The sequence below is a fragment of the Periophthalmus magnuspinnatus genome, unplaced genomic scaffold, assembly GCF_009829125.3.
Source record: "Periophthalmus magnuspinnatus isolate fPerMag1 unplaced genomic scaffold, fPerMag1.2.pri scaffold_151_arrow_ctg1, whole genome shotgun sequence".
Lineage (NCBI taxonomy): Eukaryota > Metazoa > Chordata > Actinopteri > Gobiiformes > Gobiidae > Periophthalmus > Periophthalmus magnuspinnatus.
Genome location: NW_022986713.1, coordinates 16,651 through 40,906, shown reverse-complemented (window position 1 = coordinate 40,906; position 24,256 = coordinate 16,651). Strand labels below are relative to the sequence as shown.

The 24,256-nt window shown below is 37.0% G+C and overlaps 1 protein-coding gene and 1 pseudogene across 1 annotated transcript; one reads left to right on the top strand and one right to left on the bottom strand.

Annotated features, from left to right (window-relative positions):
- Positions 1–94: 94 nt before the first annotated feature.
- On the top strand, positions 95–3,600 carry LOC117393483 (hexokinase-1-like; annotated as a pseudogene).
- A 6,428-nt stretch (positions 3,601–10,028) lies between these two features.
- LOC117393482 (hexokinase-1) lies at positions 10,029–23,202 on the bottom strand. Its single transcript, XM_033991591.2, has 21 exons — positions 22,949–23,202; positions 19,591–19,753; positions 18,588–18,736; positions 18,051–18,170; positions 17,865–17,960; positions 17,678–17,777; positions 17,161–17,344; positions 16,469–16,624; positions 16,311–16,398; positions 14,719–14,864; positions 14,427–14,619; positions 14,234–14,345; positions 14,006–14,154; positions 13,809–13,928; positions 13,545–13,640; positions 12,652–12,751; positions 12,374–12,557; positions 11,812–11,967; positions 11,641–11,728; positions 11,320–11,465; positions 10,029–11,231 (listed from the first exon to the last, which is right to left on the bottom strand). Exons 1-21 carry the CDS (start codon positions 23,009–23,011, stop codon positions 11,084–11,086), a joined length of 2,757 nt encoding a protein of 918 aa, XP_033847482.1. The 5' UTR covers positions 23,012–23,202; the 3' UTR covers positions 10,029–11,083.
- Positions 23,203–24,256: the final 1,054 nt, after the last annotated feature.

Here is a 24,256-nt window from a genome sequence, read left to right as displayed (position 1 = left end):
CATCTGACTGACTATAGTTGCCTCTTTTTAGGTTTGTGCCATTGTGTCGTTCCGCTCAGCCAGTTTGATTGCCGCTACTTTGGCGGGGATCTTATTGAGGCTAAAGGAGAAACAAAAGTGTAGCTCGTCTGCGGACCACTGTCGGCGTTGATGGGTCCCTCTACAAAATGCACCCACAGTGAGTGAAGAGGCTTTTCATGTTCCTCTCCATCTCTTTTATTCAGTGTATTATTTCTTAGTTGCAAAAATCATTTCTCATTCTCTCTCACTTTTCAGATACGCTCGCCGCCTTCACAAAACTGTCCGTCGTTTGGTCCCAGACTCCGATGTGCGGTTTCTTCTGTCTGAAAGCGGCAGTGGAAAGGGCGCTGCTATGGTGACCGCTGTGGCCTATCGACTGGCAGAACAATCACGACAAATTGCTCAAACATTAGCAGAGTTTCGACTGACCACTGAACAGTTACTAGAGGTCACTTACTGTTCTACTTTTATTTGTGACGTTTTCAGTTTGCTACACTAAAACTCACTGATGTGTATGACTTATTTTTTTAGGTGAAGAAGCGTATGAGAACAGAGATTCAAAATGGCTTATCAAAAAGCACTCAGGACATTCGCCACTGTCAAAATGTTGCCTACATTTGTTCAACGCACCCCTGATGGCACAGGTAAGCCATATAACCATTTATATATAATACTGGGCATTTCTGACTATTCAACTGACTGTTTTTTCTTTAAATTGTGCAGAGAATGGAGATTTTCTAGCTTTAGATTTAGGAGGAACCAATTTCAGAGTTTTGCTGGTCAAGATCCGTTCTGGGAAAAAGACGTTCAGTAGAAATGCACAATAAGATTTACGCAATTCCTCTCGAAGTTATGCAGGGAACAGGAGAAGAGGTGGGAACAATGGAGAAATTATTCATGTCATGTGATTGCAAACTTGTAAACTTACAATTGATCCTTTTATCCGCAGTTGTTTGATCACATCGTCCATTGTATCAGTGATTTCCTGGACTACATGGGCATGAAAAGTGCTCGTCTTCCTCTCGGTTTCACATTTTCTTTCCCATGTCAGCAGACCAGCCTGGATGCTGTGAGTACAAGTTGCACTGATGTATTGTCCTTTGCTTATATTGGCTCAAAAGGAGACTCGTTGGAGAAATGTTTAAATTAACTTGGTTGCATATATCTGTTTCAGGTAGATTCACAAAAATGGTCAAAATATTTTATATCTGAACTATAATACTGTGTTTTTATAGGGAATATTGGTAACATGGACCAAGGGATTCAAAGCAACAGACTGTGAAGGAGAAGATGTTGTGGGACTGCTGAGGGAGGCAATTAAGAGGAGAGAGGTAAGTTTGATCTTTTAAATAATAAACACACACCATGGATAATTTGTTATGTGAATATATTTTCAAGTCCCAAGTAAAGAATTAAGCGAGAGGAATGACACACCACATGTCTTTAAAGGGATATATTATGCATGGTCAACTTTAAGAGCTTTTAATCAGGTTTTAATTGTTCTCCCTTCTCGATTACTCTCTCAAATTATCCTTTAAAATGATAGCTTTCCACCATTATAATGTTGTTCCCTCATCAAAAACATGCCTGAAGAGGTTTTAGATATCATTCATGCATGTTTCAGTAATATAGTGACCTCTCCTGGACCCTAGTCAAACCCTCCTTACAATTAGCTGTAAGATTCTGTCTAAAGCTCCGCCCACAAGTTTACGTCACCCATACTCCCACATGACAATCCTCTATAAATATACAAAAGCATGATACAAAACTGTACACAACTTGATAAACCTGATGTGATGTGCAGTAGTTTCACTCGGGGGATGCACACTGATTGTGTTGTGATAGACTAAAACACATTAATACGTTGTTTTCCGCTAATATACCATTTTCAAAACAATAAAGGGTAACATGGTGATCTAAATTTGTTGTGTTAGCAGTTTACTCCATAGAAGTAAAATATTTTTCTTTAATCTCCTGCAGTCAAGGCGCCATTGCTCTAAAAATACCCGTTTCCCCTTTTCCCCCAATCCACTGCTCTTCACTTAGCTCACGTAGGATTCATCAGTGTTGCATAGCTTTTTTGGCACAAATAAAGGTCAGTTAACCAATGTGTTCTTAACAGGAGTTTGACCTTGATGTTGTGGCCATAGTCAACGATACAGTGGGAACAATGATGACCTGCGCCTATGAAGAGCCAACCTGCGAGATAGGCCTCATTGCTGGTCAGTAAAAAAAAAAAAAGTATCCCTCCTGAAGTTTATTTTATTTCTTCCTGTGTTCTATATTCAAAATACTCTCTGCATTTCCTGTTAAAAGGTACGGGTAGTAATGCGTGCTACATGGAGGAGATGAGAAACATTGAGATGGTTGAGGGAGATGAGGGTCGGATGTGTGTCAACATGGAGTGGGGAGCCTTTGGTGACAACGGTTGCCTCGACGACTTCAGGACTGAATATGACCGCTCCGTAGATGACTTGTCTCTCAATCCAGGAAAACAAAGGTGAGTTCTCCCTACCCAAACACAAGACTGTAAGGATTGGATTGGGTGAGACACAAATTCCACAAGACAAAGACGTGTCACGTGATTTGGTCTACAATAACAAGACAAGACGAGATTTTGACATTATATTTGTAATAAATAAATGTAGCTATTCGCTCACATTTTTTTTTTCTTTATTGAATATTTTTGCTGTCATTGTAGCACTGCATTTTAAACTAAGTTGGCCCTTTTTTGTTGTGTGCATAATCTTGTGGCAATTTTGTTTCACAAGGTCTCGTGGCATGACATCTTGTCCAGTTCCTATAAAGCCTCCTTTTCACTGTCAAAAACACCTGTTAAACCATTAACCATTCACTACCTGAAACATTTGAATGTCTACTACTTTAAAATGCCTGTGTGTGTGTTTTAGATATGAAAAGATGTGCAGTGGGATGTATCTGGGTGAAATTGTGAGGAACATCCTAATTGACCTAACCAAAAGGGGATTCCTGTTCCGAGGTCAAATCTCAGAGACACTAAAGACCAGAGGCATTTTTGAGACAAAGTTTCTTTCCCAAATAGAAAGGTAAGTTGTTTTTTTAATTTATTTTTATTAAACAATTGTCAGTGGTTCATATATTTTCTAAAACATATCTTGTCTTCACAGTGACCGTCTGGCATTACTGCAAGTGAGATCTATTCTCCAACATTTAGGTCTGGACAGCACGTGCGATGACAGTATCATAGTCAAAGAGGTAGTTGCTTAAAATGCACACATTTGTGAGCAAATACAACTCATTTGCACACTTTAATACAATCTTTTGACCCATGAACTGACAGCACATGTGCAACACAATGGGGATCTATCAGAGTTTACTTTTAAACTTCAGACAAATGATGCAATAGTGATAAGCTTTCTTTTCTTGAAGGTATGTGGAGCTGTGTCACACCGTGCTGCTCAGCTGTGTGGCGCAGGAATGGCAGCTGTGGTGGATAAAATTAGAGAAAACAGAGGACTGGACATTCTCAACATCACTGTAGGAGTGGATGGGACGCTTTACAAACTTCACCCACAGTGAGTCTTATACAGGCACAAAGTATATGATATAACATGCATAGATACACACAATATTTCATGATTACAATCCTTTGTTTTTGCCCAGTTTCTCCAAATCATGCACCAGACAGTAAAGGAGCTGGCACCGCAGTGTGACGTCAACTTCTTGCTCTCAGAGGACGGCAGCGGCAAAGGGGCTGCCCTCATCACTGCTGTGGGCTGCAGGATGAGGAGTGAAATGAATGGCAAATAAATAATTCAGCATACACTGCAACCTGCCCAATATGGCACACTCTACTGGAGTTCTGTTGCAGTTTCACTATATTATAGAACAAGTTAAATGTCAACAGCTTTAGTCCAAACAGTAGGGAGGAGATACTTTCTTCATAGCCAGAAGAGACAAAAGCGGGATTAGTTTTGTACAAAATAGTTTCTTGATTATTCCTTCTATTTATATTACAATGTTAGAACTTAAAACGTGCTCAGTTTGTGCCTGTCGTGCTTTCACACAGGCGCCCTCCACAGGATAACTGTGGTTACTACACTCAGTTATATTTTATAGTAGCAGGGTGATATTGAAAGGGCTATAATAATAAACTTATAGAAAAAGGGACAAAAACAGTGAACAAAGTCAGGACAGCAAAGGAATGAGTGATGTAGAAATGTACAATGAGATTAAAGGGAATATTTGTTTATTCTTGATATATTTACACAATGATGCTATTTATTTTATTTTTATATTTGGAAGTGAATCTGTGTTACTGATGATTACTGTAAACAGCACATTGGGCCAAAGAGGAACAAGGCTTTTTTTTGCCTGAATGCATTTGCTTGTATTGGCCTACACTGTGCACACGCTGCTGTGTTTAATTTGCATTGAAAAGAGTTTCAACATGTACTGTACCAACAATATTCCCACACTATATTCCCATGTTATACCATCTTAAAAGGGCAGCACTAATTACTAGCCTACTCATGCAAAAGACAGAATTATACAACTTCTCTTTTAAATATTGCATGTAAAGTGTTACAGGAAATTAAATGGATTACTGTAAAGGAACATCTTAAAAATTGGTGCCATGAAAGTTCAAACCCTTGTATATTATGTTAAAACATTCTTTATACGTTTGTCCCATGAATGTTAATTGACCTGCTATTTACAGTGAATGTATTGTTCTAGTGCAATTGTAATACCATATCAAGAATCTGCCACTTCTGCTTAAAACTTCACTGATGCTCGCACCTTATTCTTGCTTTCGTTCACTCAACATTTGTCTGTCTCAAATAAAAATCTTGTATTGATTTTAGGTTGACTTTGCTTTGATTGAGTTTGTTGGTTTTTTTTAATTATTATAAATGAAAACATTTACTTCAATACTTTAAGTGTGTCATCTCACTTTATGGACAAATACAGAAGTCATAGTAACATCCTCATGCATCGTGCCATGCCAACAACTTTATAGTACACCCAAAGCCATAATCATAAGAAAATACATATATTCACATCTTAAATATCATGTAAAAAGACTTTGGAGCAGCATTAATAATACCAGAAACACCAAGACCACTTCCCCCAATACTCAACCCTTGAATACAGTACCTAAAGGCAGCATCACAACTACGTCCATAACTAAAACATACTAAAAGACCCTTTAAAATGCCCATTAAAAAGTCAATTAACTTGTTTCTGTATTAAAAGCAAGTAAATCTTAAAAAGTATGTCAATTTAATAAATCAGTTTTTATAGCATGAATCCACACATCAGTGACTATTTATGATTTTGCCTTCATTAAAAAAAAGTTTGTATCCAATTATAACCAAGCATTTACACACACCCACACACACACCTTATTCAGAGATAGGCAAGGTGAGTTAAGTCTTTTGCCTAAACACACAACAGTATTTACAGGTTCAGAAAAAAAAGCACCAACCCCTGAGCCAAGACTGCCCATTTTAACTTAATACATTGTTGTCAGTGAGTGTCAGTGAGTGCGGTCAACAAGGTTTATCTGTTGTATTTTGCCTTTACATGTTGTAGTCTTTGTTTTGTTTCATCTTTAGAGGATTGAAACACTTTCTTCATCTGGATTGCTGACTCTAGTTTTCAGTATCTTTGTTGATATCAAGGGTGTTGCTGGTTAAGATGGAGGCCCCCTGGCGGTGGCTGCGTGTCATTGTTAATCTGTGTGTGTGCATACGCTGAAGCTCCATTTTATCTTCCTCTGACAATTTGACAAAAGGACACCAAGCAAAAGCTTGACGAAAACCAACACGAAACCTGGGGATGTACAGGTAGAAAAAATATATAGGACTTGTCTTGGTTGGCATTTTTCTATTAATGTAAAAAAAAAAATAATAATAACAAAATTAAATTACCTCTGGTTTAGATAACAAAAGATAATAGGATTGAACATGGTTGAGCTCATGGCCAGCCAGGATATAGCAAGATACACCTGTGGACATGAGAGGAGAAAGTGACAGTTAGAATTATCAGTAAAGATAGACAAGTACTTTCTCTGTTCTGTTATAAAAACGTTTTAGATAAAATATGCACTGGACACGGACCAGTCTCATACATTACCTGGCCAGTTCAAACCCAAACCACAGGACTGCCTGGGTCAGGCAATATCATACAGATGTTTTTATATGACTAAAACAATGAAAACACACCTGCTGGATGTACCACTTCTTATAGATTTCTGAGTTGAATGTCCCAAGTATGAAATAAACGTGATAGGGCAGCCAGCAAAAAGCAAAGGTTATCACCATAACAATCATCATCTTCACAACCTGTGAACATTATTAAAGAAAATGTATTAATATAGCAAAATTAAAGGAAAATTGTGTTAAAGTGTGTGTGTCACCTTCCGCTTGGATATTGTGTGATTGCGATAATAGTCAGAGGCTTCTCCAGGGATGTGCGCCCACCACAGCGTACGACCTACCAGACTGTAGGTCACCACCATCACCATCAGAGGAAGTAGGTAAAGCAACACTATCAGCGAGTACTGGTAACTGCAAATAGTATTGACCCATTAGACTATGTTTTCATTTCACATACAAAAGTCATCAGAATATGTCACTTTCAGAAATGATAACTGTTAACATTCCTACGATTAGGTTTTAGATTTAGGTTTTATAATATTGTCAATCAGGATAGAAATGAATATCACAGTTCACAATTTGAGATTCAATACATTTATTATGTAATTTGTGCAAAAAACAAAAGTCCACACACACTGAAATTCTTTTGCAGGGCTCTCAGGGGGTTTGGCATATTTTATCTTTATGTTGGGGTGTTGCTTATCTGACTATGAGCTTAAAGGACCAGTACATGAAGAGGCTGGACTAATACCATGGATGTCTTAAAAGAATGCTAATAGATAGATAGATGTCCTCTTTGTTTTCTTTGTTTTGCTTTGGAAAACACCAGTAATCTGACCAGAACATGAATAAACAGCTTGGATGAGCAGTGAAACGTCGTCACACTTATTTTATATTTCTTTGGCTATGATGAGGAGAGTTCATAGAGTGTAAGTCAGAGCCTAGTGGCAGGAGGACAAATTATTCATAAAGATCAAGTAGGATTTGTCAATAACAGATCCTCAGCTGATAAGATGCAACAAATGGGTGGAATGGGAAATGTATTCACTGCTTGTCCAAACTGGCCCAAACCTGAGAACTTTTGTAGGTGGATTAGAACCATACTGTATATTCAGGAACAAAAAAAAAAAAAAAAAAAATAAAAAAAAAATATATATATATATATATATATATATATATATATATATATATATATATATATATATATATATATATAGTATATATATAGATATATAATATATATATATATATATATATATATATATATATAATATATATATATATATATATATATATATATATATATATATTATATATATATATATTATATATATATATATATATATATATATATATTATATATATATATATATATATATATATATATATATATATATATATATATATATATATATATATATATATATATATATATTTTTTTTTTTTTTTTTTGTTCCTGAATATACAGTATGGTTCTAATCCACCTACAAAAGTTCTCAGTTTGGGCCAGTTTGGACAAAGCAGTGAATACATTTCCCATTCCACCCATTTGTTGCATCTTATCAGCTGAGGATCTGTTATTGACAAATCCTACTTGATCTTTATGAATAATTTGTCCTCCTGCCACTAGGCTCTGACTTACACTCTATGAACTCTCCTCATCATAGCCAAAGAAATATAAAATAAGTGTGACGACGTTTCACTGCTCATCCAAGCTGTTTATTCATGTTCTGGTCAGATTACTGGTGTTTTCCAAAGCAAAACAAAGAAAACAAAGAGGACATCTATCTATCTATTAGCATTCTTTTAAGACATCCATGGTATTAGTCCAGCCTCTTCATGTACTGGTCCTTTAAGCTCATAGTCAGATAAGCAACACCCCAACATAAAGATAAAATATGCCAAACCCCCTGAGAGCCCTGCAAAAGAATTTCAGTGTGTGTGGACTTTTGTTTTTTGCACAAATTACATAATAAATGTATTGAATCTCAAATTGTGAACTGTGATATTCATTTCTATCCTGATTGACAATATTATAAAACCTAAATCTAAAACCTAATCGTAGGAATGTTAACAGTTATCATTTCTGAAAGTGACATATTCTGATGACTTTTGTATGTGAAATGAAAACATAGTCTAATGGGTCAATACTATTTGCAGTTACCAGTACTCGCTGATAGTGTTGCTTTACCTACTTCCTCTGATGGTGATGGTGGTGACCTACAGTCTGGTAGGTCGTACGCTGTGGTGGGCGCACATCCCTGGAGAAGCCTCTGACTATTATCGCAATCACACAATATCCAAGCGGAAGGTGACACACACACTTTAACACAATTTTCCTTTAATTTTGCTATATTAATACATTTTCTTTAATAATGTTCACAGGTTGTGAAGATGATGATTGTTATGGTGATAACCTTTGCTTTTTGCTGGCTGCCCTATCACGTTTATTTCATACTTGGGACATTCAACTCAGAAATCTATAAGAAGTGGTACATCCAGCAGGTGTGTTTTCATTGTTTTTAGTCATATAAAAACATCTGTATGATATTGCCTGACCCAGGCAGTCCTGTGGTTTGGGTTTGAACTGGCCAGGTAATGTATGAGACTGGTCCGTGTCCAGTGCATATTTTATCTAAAACGTTTTTATAACAGAACAGAGAAAGTACTTGTCTATCTTTACTGATAATTCTAACTGTCACTTTCTCCTCTCATGTCCACAGGTGTATCTTGCTATATCCTGGCTGGCCATGAGCTCAACCATGTTCAATCCTATTATCTTTTGTTATCTAAACCAGAGGTAATTTAATTTTGTTATTATTATTTTTTTTTACATTAATAGAAAAATGCCAACCAAGACAAGTCCTATATATTTTTTCTACCTGTACATCCCCAGGTTTCGTGTTGGTTTTCGTCAAGCTTTTGCTTGGTGTCCTTTTGTCAAATTGTCAGAGGAAGATAAAATGGAGCTTCAGCGTATGCACACACACAGATTAACAATGACACGCAGCCACCGCCAGGGGGCCTCCATCTTAACCAGCAACACCCTTGATATCAACAAAGATACTGAAAACTAGAGTCAGCAATCCAGATGAAGAAAGTGTTTCAATCCTCTAAAGATGAAACAAAACAAAGACTACAACATGTAAAGGCAAAATACAACAGATAAACCTTGTTGACCGCACTCACTGACACTCACTGACAACAATGTATTAAGTTAAAATGGGCAGTCTTGGCTCAGGGGTTGGTGCTTTTTTTTCTGAACCTGTAAATACTGTTGTGTGTTTAGGCAAAAGACTTAACTCACCTTGCCTATCTCTGAATAAGGTGTGTGTGTGGGTGTGTGTAAATGCTTGGTTATAATTGGATACAAACTTTTTTTTAATGAAGGCAAAATCATAAATAGTCACTGATGTGTGGATTCATGCTATAAAAACTGATTTATTAAATTGACATACTTTTTAAGATTTACTTGCTTTTAATACAGAAACAAGTTAATTGACTTTTTAATGGGCATTTTAAAGGGTCTTTTAGTATGTTTTAGTTATGGACGTAGTTGTGATGCTGCCTTTAGGTACTGTATTCAAGGGTTGAGTATTGGGGGAAGTGGTCTTGGTGTTTCTGGTATTATTAATGCTGCTCCAAAGTCTTTTTACATGATATTTAAGATGTGAATATATGTATTTTCTTATGATTATGGCTTTGGGTGTACTATAAAGTTGTTGGCATGGCACGATGCATGAGGATGTTACTATGACTTCTGTATTTGTCCATAAAGTGAGATGACACACTTAAAGTATTGAAGTAAATGTTTTCATTTATAATAATTAAAAAAAAACCAACAAACTCAATCAAAGCAAAGTCAACCTAAAATCAATACAAGATTTTTATTTGAGACAGACAAATGTTGAGTGAACGAAAGCAAGAATAAGGTGCGAGCATCAGTGAAGTTTTAAGCAGAAGTGGCAGATTCTTGATATGGTATTACAATTGCACTAGAACAATACATTCACTGTAAATAGCAGGTCAATTAACATTCATGGGACAAAACGTATAAAGAATGTTTTAACATAATATACAAGGGTTTGAACTTTCATGGCACCAATTTTTAAGATGTTCCTTTACAGTAATCCATTTAATTTCCTGTAACACTTTACATGCAATATTTAAAAGAGAAGTTGTATAATTCTGTCTTTTGCATGAGTAGGCTAGTAATTAGTGCTGCCCTTTTAAGATGGTATAACATGGGAATATAGTGTGGGAATATTGTTGGTACAGTACATGTTGAAACTCTTTTCAATGCAAATTAAACACAGCAGCGTGTGCACAGTGTAGGCCAATACAAGCAAATGCATTCAGGCAAAAAAAAGCCTTGTTCCTCTTTGGCCCAATGTGCTGTTTACAGTAATCATCAGTAACACAGATTCACTTCCAAATATAAAAATAAAATAAATAGCATCATTGTGTAAATATATCAAGAATAAACAAATATTCCCTTTAATCTCATTGTACATTTCTACATCACTCATTCCTTTGCTGTCCTGACTTTGTTCACTGTTTTTGTCCTTTTTCTATAAGTTTATTATTATAGCCCTTTCAATATCACCCTGCTACTATAAAATATAACTGAGTGTAGTAACCACAGTTATCCTGTGGAGGGCGCCTGTGTGAAAGCACGACAGGCACAAACTGAGCACGTTTTAAGTTCTAACATTGTAATATAAATAGAAGGAATAATCAAGAAACTATTTTGTACAAAACTAATCCCGCTTTTGTCTCTTCTGGCTATGAAGAAAGTATCTCCTCCCTACTGTTTGGACTAAAGCTGTTGACATTTAACTTGTTCTATAATATAGTGAAACTGCAACAGAACTCCAGTAGAGTGTGCCATATTGGGCAGGTTGCAGTGTATGCTGAATTATTTATTTGCCATTCATTTCACTCCTCATCCTGCAGCCCACAGCAGTGATGAGGGCAGCCCCTTTGCCGCTGCCGTCCTCTGAGAGCAAGAAGTTGACGTCACACTGCGGTGCCAGCTCCTTTACTGTCTGGTGCATGATTTGGGAGAAACTGGGCAAAAACAAAGGATTGTAATCATGAAATATTGTGTGTATCTATGCATGTTATATCATATACTTTGTGCCTGTATAAGACTCACTGTGGGTGAAGTTTGTAAAGCGTCCCATCCACTCCTACAGTGATGTTGAGAATGTCCAGTCCTCTGTTTTCTCTAATTTTATCCACCACAGCTGCCATTCCTGCGCCACACAGCTGAGCAGCACGGTGTGACACAGCTCCACATACCTTCAAGAAAAGAAAGCTTATCACTATTGCATCATTTGTCTGAAGTTTTAAAAGTAAACTCTGATAGATCCCCATTGTGTTGCACATGTGCTGTCAGTTCATGGGTCAAAAGATTGTATTAAAGTGTGCAAATGAGTTGTATTTGCTCACAAATGTGTGCATTTTAAGCAACTACCTCTTTGACTATGATACTGTCATCGCACGTGCTGTCCAGACCTAAATGTTGGAGAATAGATCTCACTTGCAGTAATGCCAGACGGTCACTGTGAAGACAAGATATGTTTTAGAAAATATATGAACCACTGACAATTGTTTAATAAAAAATAAATTTAAAAAAACAACTTACCTTTCTATTTGGGAAAGAAACTTTGTCTCAAAAATGCCTCTGGTCTTTAGTGTCTCTGAGATTTGACCTCGGAACAGGAATCCCCTTTTGGTTAGGTCAATTAGGATGTTCCTCACAATTTCACCCAGATACATCCCACTGCACATCTTTTCATATCTAAAACACACACAGGCATTTTAAAGTAGTAGACATTCAAATGTTTCAGGTAGTGAATGGTTAATGGTTTAACAGGTGTTTTTGACAGTGAAAAGGAGGCTTTATAGGAACTGGACAAGATGTCATGCCACGAGACCTTGTGAAACAAAATTGCCACAAGATTATGCACACAACAAAAAAGGGCCAACTTAGTTTAAAATGCAGTGCTACAATGACAGCAAAAATATTCAATAAAGAAAAAAAAAATGTGAGCGAATAGCTACATTTATTTATTACAAATATAATGTCAAAATCTCGTCTTGTCTTGTTATTGTAGACCAAATCACGTGACACGTCTTGTCTTGTGGAATTTGTGTCTCACCCAATCCAATCCTTACAGTCTTGTGTTTGGGTAGGGAGAACTCACCTTTGTTTTCCTGGATTGAGAGACAAGTCATCTACGGAGCGGTCATATTCAGTCCTGAAGTCGTCGAGGCAACCGTTGTCACCAAAGGCTCCCCACTCCATGTTGACACACATCCGACCCTCATCTCCCTCAACCATCTCAATGTTTCTCATCTCCTCCATGTAGCACGCATTACTACCCGTACCTTTTAACAGGAAATGCAGAGAGTATTTTGAATATAGAACACAGGAAGAAATAAAATAAACTTCAGGAGGGATACTTTTTTTTTTTTTACTGACCAGCAATGAGGCCTATCTCGCAGGTTGGCTCTTCATAGGCGCAGGTCATCATTGTTCCCACTGTATCGTTGACTATGGCCACAACATCAAGGTCAAACTCCTGTTAAAGAACACATTGGTTAACTGACCTTTATTTGTGCCAAAAAAGCTATGCAACACTGATGAATCCTACGTGAGCTAAGTGAAGAGCAGTGGATGGGGGAAAAGGGGAAAACGGGTATTTTTAGAGCAATGGCGCCTTGACTGCAGGAGATTAAAGAAAAATATTTTACTTCTATGGAGTAAACTGCTAACACAACAAATTTAGATCACCATGTTACCCTTTATTGTTTTGAAAATGGTATATTAGCGGAAAACAACGTATTAATGTGTTTTAGTCTATCACAACACAATCAGTGTGCATCCCCCGAGTGAAACTACTGCACATCACATCAGGTTTATCAAGTTGTGTACAGTTTTGTATCATGCTTTTGTATATTTATAGAGGATTGTCATGTGGGAGTATGGGTGACGTAAACTTGTGGGCGGAGCTTTAGACAGAATCTTACAGCTAATTGTAAGGAGGGTTTGACTAGGGTCCAGGAGAGGTCACTATATTACTGAAACATGCATGAATGATATCTAAAACCTCTTCAGGCATGTTTTTGATGAGGGAACAACATTATAATGGTGGAAAGCTATCATTTTAAAGGATAATTTGAGAGAGTAATCGAGAAGGGAGAACAATTAAAACCTGATTAAAAGCTCTTAAAAGTTGACCATGCATAATATATCCCTTTAAAGACATGTGGTGTGTCATTCCTCTCGCTTAATTCTTTACTTGGGACTTGAAAATATATTCACATAACAAATTATCCATGGTGTGTGTTTATTATTTAAAAGATCAAACTTACCTCTCTCCTCTTAATTGCCTCCCTCAGCAGTCCCACAACATCTTCTCCTTCACAGTCTGTTGCTTTGAATCCCTTGGTCCATGTTACCAATATTCCCTATAAAAACACAGTATTATAGGTCAGATATAAAATATTTGACCATTTTTGTGAATCTACCTGAAACAGATATTATTGCACACCAAGTTAATTTAAACATTTCTCCAACGAGTCTCCTTTTGAGCCAATATAAGCAAAGGACAATACATCAGTGCAACTTGTACTCACAGCATCCAGGCTGGTCTGCTGACATGGGAAAGAAAATGTGAAACCGAGAGGAAGACGAGCACTTTTCATGCCCATGTAGTCCAGGAAATCACTGATACAATGGACGATGTGATCAAACAACTGCGGATAAAAGGATCAATTGTAAGTTTACAAAGTTTGCAATCACATGACATGAATAATTTCTCCATTGTTCCCACCTCTTCTCCTGTTCCCTGCATAACTTCGAGAGGAATTGCGTAAATCTTATTGTGCATTTCTACTGAACGTCTTTTCCCAGAACGGATCTTGACCAGCAAAACTCTGAAATTGGTTCCTCCTAAATCTAAAGCTAGAAAATCTCCATTCTCTGCACAATTTAAAGAAAAAACAGTCAGTTGAATAGTCAGAAATGCCCAGTATTATATATAATGGGTTATATGGCTTACCTGTGCCATCAGGGGTGCGTTGAACAAATGTAGGCAACATTTTGACAGTGGCGATGTCCTGAGTGCTTTTTGATAAGCCATTTTGAATCTCTGTTCTCATACGCTTCTTCACCTAAAAAAATAAGTCATACACATCAGTGAGTTTTAGTGTAGAAACGAAAACGTCACAAATAAAAGTAGAACAGTAAGTGACCTCTAGTAACTGTTCAGTGGTCAGTCGAAACTCTGCTAATGTTTGAGCAATTTGTCGTGATTGTTCTGCCAGTCGATAGGCCACAGCGGTCACCATAGCAGCGCCCTTTCCACTGCCGCTTTCAGACAGAAGAAACCGCACATCGGAGTCTGGGACCAAACGACGGACAGTTTTGTGAAGGCGGCGAGCGTATCTGAAAAGTGAGAGAGAATGAGAAATGATTTTTGCAACTAAGAAATAATACACTGAATAAAAGTGATGGAGAGGAACATGAAAAGCCTCTTTCACTCACTGTGGGTGCATTTTGTAGAGGGACCCATCAACGCCGACAGTGGTCCGCAGACGAGCTACACTTTTGTTCTCCTTTAGCCTCAATAAGATCCCCGCCAAAGTAGCGGCAATCAAACTGGCTGAGCGGAACGACACAATGGCACAAACCTAAAAAGAGGCAACTATAGTCAGTCAGATGAAAATAATAAAATTATATTATCATTTGACTTAAGAAACTTTTAATTTTTTAAACAAAAACTTGCTTCAATTCTAGAAGTGGAATTAACTACAGAGGTCTGTGCAATCCCTCAGTCATCCAGGTCTGATCCATAGTAAAAGCTAAAAGTTAAATCTGTCAGCCGGACAAAAACTTGTAAGAGTGAAGACATTTCACTGCTCAGTCAAGCTGCTTCTTCAGTTCTGAAAGAAGCATCTTGAACTGAAAAAGTGGCTTGGATGAGCAACAAAAAGTCTGCTCTTAAAACTTTTTGTCTGGTTGACTGGTTAGCTTTTACTATTAACAACAGAATATCACTAAATATGAAAAATCAAGGGGGTGACAAATGAAAACCAGTCAGATACATGTGCGTGATATCAGCCCAGTTCAAAGACATTGGCCCTGTTTTAAGAAGCAGGTTTAGAACAAACTCAAGAGTCTGTTAACTCTGAAAACAGGTCAGCTCAGTTTTAAAGAGTTAACAGAAACCCAGAGTCAGTCACCACAGTAAATCACTCTGAACTTAACCTGGTCCAGAGCAGGTTTTGTTCCTCTAACCCTGAGTTTAACCAGAGTCGGCTCCAGGAGGAGAGCTCTGATTGGACAGTTCACGTCCACATCCGCAGAAACAGTTAAAATTGAGTTTAATGATGGGGATTTAACTTTAAGTGAATTTATTTTCCCTTTTTATACATTTGTTTCAATTTGTAATTTATAATATAACACAAATCATTCCTCATAATAACTTCTTAAATTAGTTTGGTCAAGTTTATCATCATGATGTCAAGCAACTGGATCAATAATTTAGTTATGTTTATACTTTCATGTGACTTTAAATACATTCATTGTTCATGTTACTGCACTCCAAATAGTGACGTGTATAGCAAACCTTTTAGTGCAACATGCAAAATGATGGTAGGTAAAATTCTTAAATAGTATTTAATGAGGTTCAAAAGTACAAGTCTGAAAATAAATAGTTTAGTGCATTATACCAATTACTCATTAAAGTATTACTTAAAACCCCATTTTATTATCAAACCTGTATTTAACCTGTCCACAGTCACATGACTTGCTCTCTCTAAGATGAAAGCCCCCCGTAGCCAAACTGAGTCCCATTTTCTGGGATCCATTGATAATGGCTTCTCTCCTGAGAGCAGGTAGAGCTTGTTTACTTTAAGTTTAGCTAACTCTCCTCCAAACCTGTTTTCTTGAGTTGTCTATGTCTGTTTTAGTGAAGCTCAAATACAATGTTTAGACAAAAAAAAAGTATTTTTTTTCATCCTTTGTAATAGAAAAGCAAACTAACTGACATTTTATTCCCTTGAAATTCAAAATGGTGCCTCCATTATGGAATTTTGAACTCCTGATGACAGTACTTTAAAGGGTCTAATACTTACATGCTGCACAGCTATACAGTCATCTGCTGAAGGCTCAACACCAAGTTTGACTAAAATCTCTTTGGTCCGGCACAGTCCCTCCTTGTTCCTAAAGAGAAATACAAAATAAGACAAAAAGAGTAAAAGCATGTCAGCATATTTATTATATGAGCACTTACTTTTCCATTGCTGAGATATGCTTGGTCTCTATTTTGCCTTTGGTGAGCAGCTCTGGTGTGATCCTGCCTTCAAACAGCAGACCTTCTCGAGCCATCTTCACCAGAATGAGACGAACCAACTCCCCCATGTACATGCCGCTGACCATCTTTTCAAATCTATAAAAATATTACATTGTTTTCATATTTAGTTAACATCACTAAGGGTTTTACATTGTGCATAATAGTATATAATATACATTATACATATATAATGTAGTATATTAAGTATAGTAAATAAGTTAAAATAATGGACAACTGATGATTTCTATACAAAATGCCAACGGAGGGTGCAGAGGGATGACTGCATCTCCTGGCACATTGAAATGTTAAGTGTTTTGTAACTTTGTATGAAGCTACAAAGTAATAGTAGCTAGCATCCACATTTCTAAACCGTGTAATAGGGGAATTCTGAGCCTTTACGTGATCAGAACAAACTGGCTGAAAATATAAGGATCTAAAATACACAGAGGCGCTTCATGGATTACAATACGCTGATTGATGGTCTTGAGGGAGAGAATGTTCTGCCCACTGAAGGCTGAGGCGGAGAAAATTATTGAAGGTGACACAACATTATAACACGGTTGAAAACTCTGAAAAGTCATTTAGCAAAGCATTGGCCTTTAAAACAAACGCTATGCTAAATAAGAACGTACAGTTGTTTGCCGGGGTTCAGCGAGCCTCTATCTATCTCTCTGTCAAACTCGGTCCTGATGTCCTCCAGTCGGCCGTCGTCTCCAAAAGCTCCCCACTCGGTGTTCACACACATCCGGCCCTCGTCCCCCTCCACCAGCTCAATGTGACGCAGCTCCTCCATGTAACACGCATTAGTGCCTGTACCTGAAGACAGAAAAAAACATTACAGAACTGATGTTTGTGACTAATATTCTGTCACAGTTTATTTATACAGTTAGCTCCAGTCTTTGTCAGGTACAGCTTATGCAGATAGTGATTATAATTAACAGAATAACAATAAATTACTTTATATATTTAAAACATTTGTGATTATATTATGCATTACTTGTGCAATTCTTGTTAATGCTCCTCCATACATACTGCATTTTAAACTGTCTTTGCAAATACTGTACTGATTTGGCATTTTTTAAACTTTATTAATTTTTAAATGTACATTATGTAACTTTTCTGGTGCTGAATGTTTAATATTCACTTTACCAATAATAATTCCAACTTCGCAGCGTTGGTCATCAAATCCGCACGTCATCATCGTTCCCACAGTATCATTTACTACTGCCATAATGTCTGCGTTATAGTCCTGGGATATTACAACACAAACAGTTTGAAAAACAAAAACTTATGGGGTAAAATACTAACAAATAGAGGTATGGAGAAAAATACTTACCCCACGTTTTTTAATAGCTTTATTTAACAACTGAACAACATCCATTCCCTCTACACCACTGGCTTTGAAGCGCTTTGTCCAAGTTAGAAGATACCCCTGAAAAAGAAGTCAAAGAGGCATTTTCATAATGTTTCTCAAGAATTGCATAGGATTGATCAAATATATTTTAAAAGCGTGGCCCATTACCTCATCTAGTTTAGTTTGTTGGCAGGGGAAGGAGAATGTGAATCCGACGGGCAGCTTCTTGTCTTTGATCTTGTGTTTCTCCATAAAGTCACCGAGACACTCTGCCACATGGTCAAACAGCTACAATAACAAAAGTCAATGTAATTATGAACGGTACCAGCTGGAAAGACATCAGGTGAACTGTGTAACTTTTCTAATGGAGGGACCACCACCTGTTTGGAACATTCCAGCCAAAGCAATTACAGTTTCATGGAGACACAGCGTGGCATTAAATTCTCATTTCGACGGAGACTAGCAGGTAACAAGACCAAGGAAAGTTACAGATCATTTCAGTGAAGTGAGGCAACCATGCTCAAAGTAAGAATGCATGTTTTTCAAAATACTATTCAGCAATAAAATCACCTCTAATTCTATGTCATTTTGTGAAACATTCCACTAAGGCAAAATAATAACATCTTCAAAAGACAAGCAAGTGGTGTACCCTCCAGCAGAAAATGTATATAGTGCACCTTTAAATAAGATGTTTAATAAACCTACCCTTTGTCCTGTCCCGTGAATAATATCTTCAGGTGTGTCATAGACTTCACTCTCCATTTGAACAGTCTGTTTCTTTTCGTGGCTCACTTTTACACGGAGGATCCTGAAGTTACTTCCGCCCAAATCCAATGCAATGAAATCTCCCTTTTCTGATTGAACAAAACATGGAAAAATATTATCGATGAAGCACCTTCAAATCTTAATGATCAGTGTCTAGCTGTCACTTACTGCTGCACAACAACATTACTAAACCACAACATCAAGGGGAAATGACCCAGACGATTCATTTGAAAGCATAAGTTTTCTCAGAGGTTATCCTTAGCAGTTTTTAAAAAATCATATACCCCAATGCGCTGCCAAGGCCAATCTTTGCTTATCAAATCTTTCCACAAATATAGTGAGACCAGTTGTGCCCAATTATGTTACCACTGGATAAAATACTGTGCATAAACTACAGTACAGTCTTGTGTGCTTAACTTCTTGAAGTTCGTTACCTCACCCTTTAACACAGATAAAGCTCAACGTCAGTTCATTAATATTACTGGACAAATATTTGTCACCTAACTATGACTAAGCAACTTACTGTTACTGTTGCTGATGAGTTAGTTACAAGATATTTATTATGTCTGTTATGGTTGCAACATACAAATAATTTAGCTAAAGGTGACATTTTTTGATTAATCATTATGTTGAGGAATTTAATTAAAAAGATGGAATATAAGGTATGTATCAAATTTAACCGACAGGACGCAAAAGGGATGTAACTTTATGAAATCCCCAGAGAATATTTACAGACAAAATAGATTTTTTAAAATAAAAATCACAAACATTTATACATTTCCTGTAATATTTTGATGTAATTACTGCTCTGTGCAAGTAATACCCCTTCTCTCAGCACATGGACTGTTTTGTAATTTATTTGTTGTCAGCACTATTTTCCATTCTTATTTAAATTATTAATCACTGAAGTTGGCACTTTCGTGGAAGGCTCAGAGGTACAAACCTGATCCATCTGGGATTGAGTGCACAAATGTTGGCAGCATCTTCAGGGCAGCCGTGGGATTAGTGTCCCGTCCTAGTCCTTTGACCAGCTCCCTGCGAAACCTCTGTGTGATGTCCAACAGCGTCTCATCAGAGAAGCGCATGGAGTACAGGTACTTGTCAATCTGAAATAAGACAACGTATATGCTACCGTTTACACTCTCATATATTTGAATCTAATTTACATAGAGTATCACAGTCCCACTGATACAGTCAGGAACATTTGGTTGTAAAATGCTCTTTAAATGTAATAAACGTAACTGCTAACTGCAATTCATTAGTCATAAGCTCAGGGACATATGATTTCTCAAAATGCATCATAGCATGATATGATTTATATTGTGGCTGTGGATGTAACTATGTGTAAATTAATAAAGATTTACTATCACACCCATAACTAAAGGGACTTTGATGCAGCAACATTCTATCAGCATTACTTATCTTACTCTTTACAAACTATGAAACTGAAAATAGTATATTAGAAACGTTTGAGCCAAATCAACATTTAAGAAACTAAATATAGTGGACATAATAACACAAAAGAGTTACTCCTAGGTGCAAGTCTTTAAGCAAGTACAGTTGAATCTTGTGTAACTGATAAACAGGAATTCTGTACTTCTTGTTTTGGTAACTAATAACAAATGAACTGTGTTTCCTCAAAAACCTGTAACTTGGGAAAGGTTTTACCAAGAGTACCAGGGCATTTGAAACAAGCTTAACATGTAACAGCTCAAATTACAATCTGAAAAACAGAGTAAATATTTGGTTGTAGCAAGCCTAGACACGTCAACATCATATGTCAGCTGCTACAGTCAGTAATCATATAGGAGGTGTTACATTCCTTATATTCAGTCTAAATGTTAAGAGTACAATGTAATGCTTTACCTATGCTCCATTTGACTGGCGTAATTATTTAAATTGGAACATATGTTAATTTTTTTTCTCTTAAGAAGTGGAAATTACAGCTTCCTTACAATAACAAGCAACAACATGGTCTCAACACACGTGGGTAAGTGTTACTAGTTACTATTTTATATCTATGTTTTACACATGTGTAATGTAGTAAAGTGTTAAACACATTGCGGAGGTCACCAAAATGTGTTGAGAGCAGATATTTTTATCTCAGATCATGTGCACCCCTCACTCTCACTTTCTAACAACTGTTTTGATATCAAAATAAAAATAAAAATCTTTCATCTTTCTACCTTTTTACTGCCAATAGTGCAGTTTCTGGTTTTGTTGTCTGTGGATACACTGGTGTTTATATGAATAGGGTGTGTGTGTATGTTACAACAATATGTGTGTAAAGGCTGTGTTGTTCTGTCAACACATCTCACACGCAGCTTTCTCCTGTCTACAGCACGCCTCCTTCACTGTGGCCTCCTCAGCCCCCTCCACTCTGCATCTGTCTTTTTTGTTTGCATTCCTCCATTGACAATGCACTGTTCTCCTCAGTGTGACGTGTTCGGGGGACCTGAAACCCGATGCTTGTGTGTGCACATACACCTCAAAGCCATGTGGAAAAATACTGTCCTGCGCTCTAATTTACACCTTCATTTAGCATTTAGCCCAACTGAGTGCTACAGGGCAAAGCAGACAGGGAAGCAGCAGGAAGTACGGAGAAAGCACATTCAAGGACATTTAAGTTATTGAACATGCAAGTTTTTCCTAAACCTGTCATGACACGTACAATCGGCACACTAACATCAGTGTTTTAATCTTAAGCATAAGTCTCTACATCAGTGAACAAGCAGCTCTTTCACAGGTCTCCTCAGCAGCTACACGCGTGGAAGTGTTCAGCAGTCTATTTGTGTGTAAGTCCTCCTTTGCTCACCTTAGGTCACATGGCCTCTCTCCTCCCTGAAATAGGACAGGGAGGAGAGAGGAAAAGACAGTAGTGCAGAGTGAGAGATTTAGTCAAATAAGAAGGCTACATTTACCCACTCACTTACTATTATACAAAATTATATTGTATTCCACTTATTTTACTTAGGCAATAAATTGATCCCTCATATTTATTAATTACATTTTATATTCTATTACTATTCAGTTTGCTGTTTGTTACCAACAGTTTTATTGTATCAAAGTCATTTCTCCCATGGAGCAAGTTTGTTTAAGGTTACATTGAACACACCCTGCTGGGTTTCAGCTGATCTCACAGTTTTCTATAAGCCAGTAATATATAATACAGATGGGAGCAGTCAAAATTAACTGTTAAAATGTGGGTTTTTGCTGTAATACAGTGAGTTCTTGATCACTAGTCACTAACAGAAATGACCAGATTCAACATTTGTGAATTTACCTTTTGAATATTTCATGGCAAAGTCTGTTAAAAAAAATGGCTCTTGCCCTCCATATGAGAATACGACATTATCGCAGCCTGAAAACTGCTAATAAACTGTTAATAAACCTGCAACTAAGCCTGGACTAAACCAGAACTAGGCTTAAATAAAGTCTACACCTGAACTGTGGCAAACTAAGTAAGGCAAGTCTTAAGCATGACATTTGAGTCCAAAAGAAGGAGAAGAAAGAAGTCGGAAGACCATGTGGTTACTCAACTACAGAGAGAAAAACCCTGTGATGCTGCAACTGCGTGAGTGTGACCTCATCAGAAATTGGTTTTAAAGGAACCAGACGTCTTTGGCAGAACAATGTTTCCACTAAAAGATAACCTAACTTCCAAATGTGACTAGAATAACCACATTTATGAAGGTTACGAAGATCAAGTAATTACAATTCACACAATAGAGAAGGGTTGTTGATAATATCACCTTATATGACAGTTATACCTGGAAGTAGGCCACTGCTGAGGGACTGGAGAAGCTCAAGTTTCATCCACAGACACATTGCAAGAGGGATCACTGATAGTCAACAACTTCAATATAGCACATATGATAAGACAAACATTATACCAAGACAAACAAAACTAAAAGAATACCACTATTAGCTCGATTGTGACCCTGTAACAGCCTGCACTGTCCCATTCAGTCCATCACTTTCCCCTGAGCTTCTTTTCATCCCTGACTTCCACGTTGATTACATCATGTACTTAACCTACTACTTTCACAGCTCACATTTGCACAGTCACGTCCTACTGACCAGTTTATTTAAATCCTAGTGAAGCAGGTCGGTATCCTTAACTCTGTTTCCTGGCCCAGATAATCCAAAAGTACAATCTAAACACAATAAGGAAATGGTTTCAGTCCAGTCAAGCAACTCCCTGACCTCTACATCGTTTTGGACCGCATGGCTTCTTCAGTGTGACCTTTTAAAAAAACATTCATACAGACACTTATTTTGAAAGAAAAATGAAGTCTTACCCTTTTAACCTGGTCATCCTTGAGTTCAGTGAAGTAATAAGCTAGTAGCTGGGCAGCGATCATCCTGGTTACGTACTCATACACAGACGCACGCAAACTTTTCTGTCTCTACTTTGTGCATAAAAATGACCGTAAATCTCACCAAAAAATATACAAAAACTCCAAATTATCGCGGATTAAAACCTACTCTCCGGCTCTTCCTTGTCAGCGCATGTGAGTGGAGTCAGGAAGCACGAATGGGACAGTAAAGTTTAGCCGCAGGAGACGCATGGAGAGGCGGGTAAAGCGCAGAAGCCGAGCCCTGTTTACGATCTACGCGCTGATTGGTCAAACTGTCTGACTCTGCGCTGTGATTGGCTGCTCCGCGGTGATGGAGGACGTACGAACCACGAGGAAGCCGGAGGTGAAGCAACGGCTCAACGTAAAGTGGCTCTTATCACGTACGCTCGTGGCACAAAGTTAGTCACTACAGGATGTGGCTCGTAAATAGGCTCGACTGCATTAGTCAAATGTTATATAGCCTAATTAAGATATTGATTAGAGATGTATGAACTCAGTAAAGATATAACAAAGTCTCCTGAAAGTATAGATTTCTTTTACTTAAAAATATTTAAAATGGAGAGTTTAACATAGGGCCAATTGACGAATGTGTCAGGCTAAAGCTTATTTATAGTTTAGAGCAACAATTTATTTATTTATTTGCTTATTTTATATATATATATATATATATATATATATATATATATATATATATATATATATATATATATATATATATATATATATATATATATATATATATATATATATATATAAATCTTATCTATAGTTATAGTCTTATTTATAGTTTAGAGCAACTATTTATTTATTTATTATCTACTTATCTATTTATATTTGTATTTATGTATTTTTAAATATTTGTATTTATTTATTTATGTATTTTTTTTAGAGAAACAGTTTATGGTGAGTGAATGAAGCTCAACAGTGACAGCTGCTCAGGTCCTGAAAGTAAATTTCCATTCATTTTTCGCATAGTCTTCCAATTCAAACATAAGAGTTTAAAGGCGACGTTGAGGTTTGTAAAGTTTCAGAAACAGATTTGAAATAAAATCATAGGTATTGTGGTCAATAGTTGCCACGTAGCTGATTATTCCCTAGCAAGCTTTCAAACTTTTAATATCATTCTTTTCGGAAAGTCTATTCCTTTGGATCAGAAAAAAAGGTCAGCCACAAATTAGGCTGAAGTTTCCAGACAGAATTCCATTTGGCCAAAATATTCAGTTAATTTCACCCATTTTTCAATAGTCA

Coding starts and splice junctions, on each gene's coding strand:
- LOC117393482 (XM_033991591.2), bottom strand. CDS start 23,011: ATGATCGCTGCCCAGCTACTAGCTTATTACTTCACTGAACTCAAGGAT. Junction 17,961..18,050: donor AACAAACTAAACTAGATGAG/GTAATGGGCCAC, acceptor CTTCTTTTTCAG/GGGTATCTTCTAACTTGGAC. Junction 16,399..16,468: donor CATATCTCAGCAATGGAAAA/GTAAGTGCTCAT, acceptor ATTTCTCTTTAG/GAACAAGGAGGGACTGTGCC.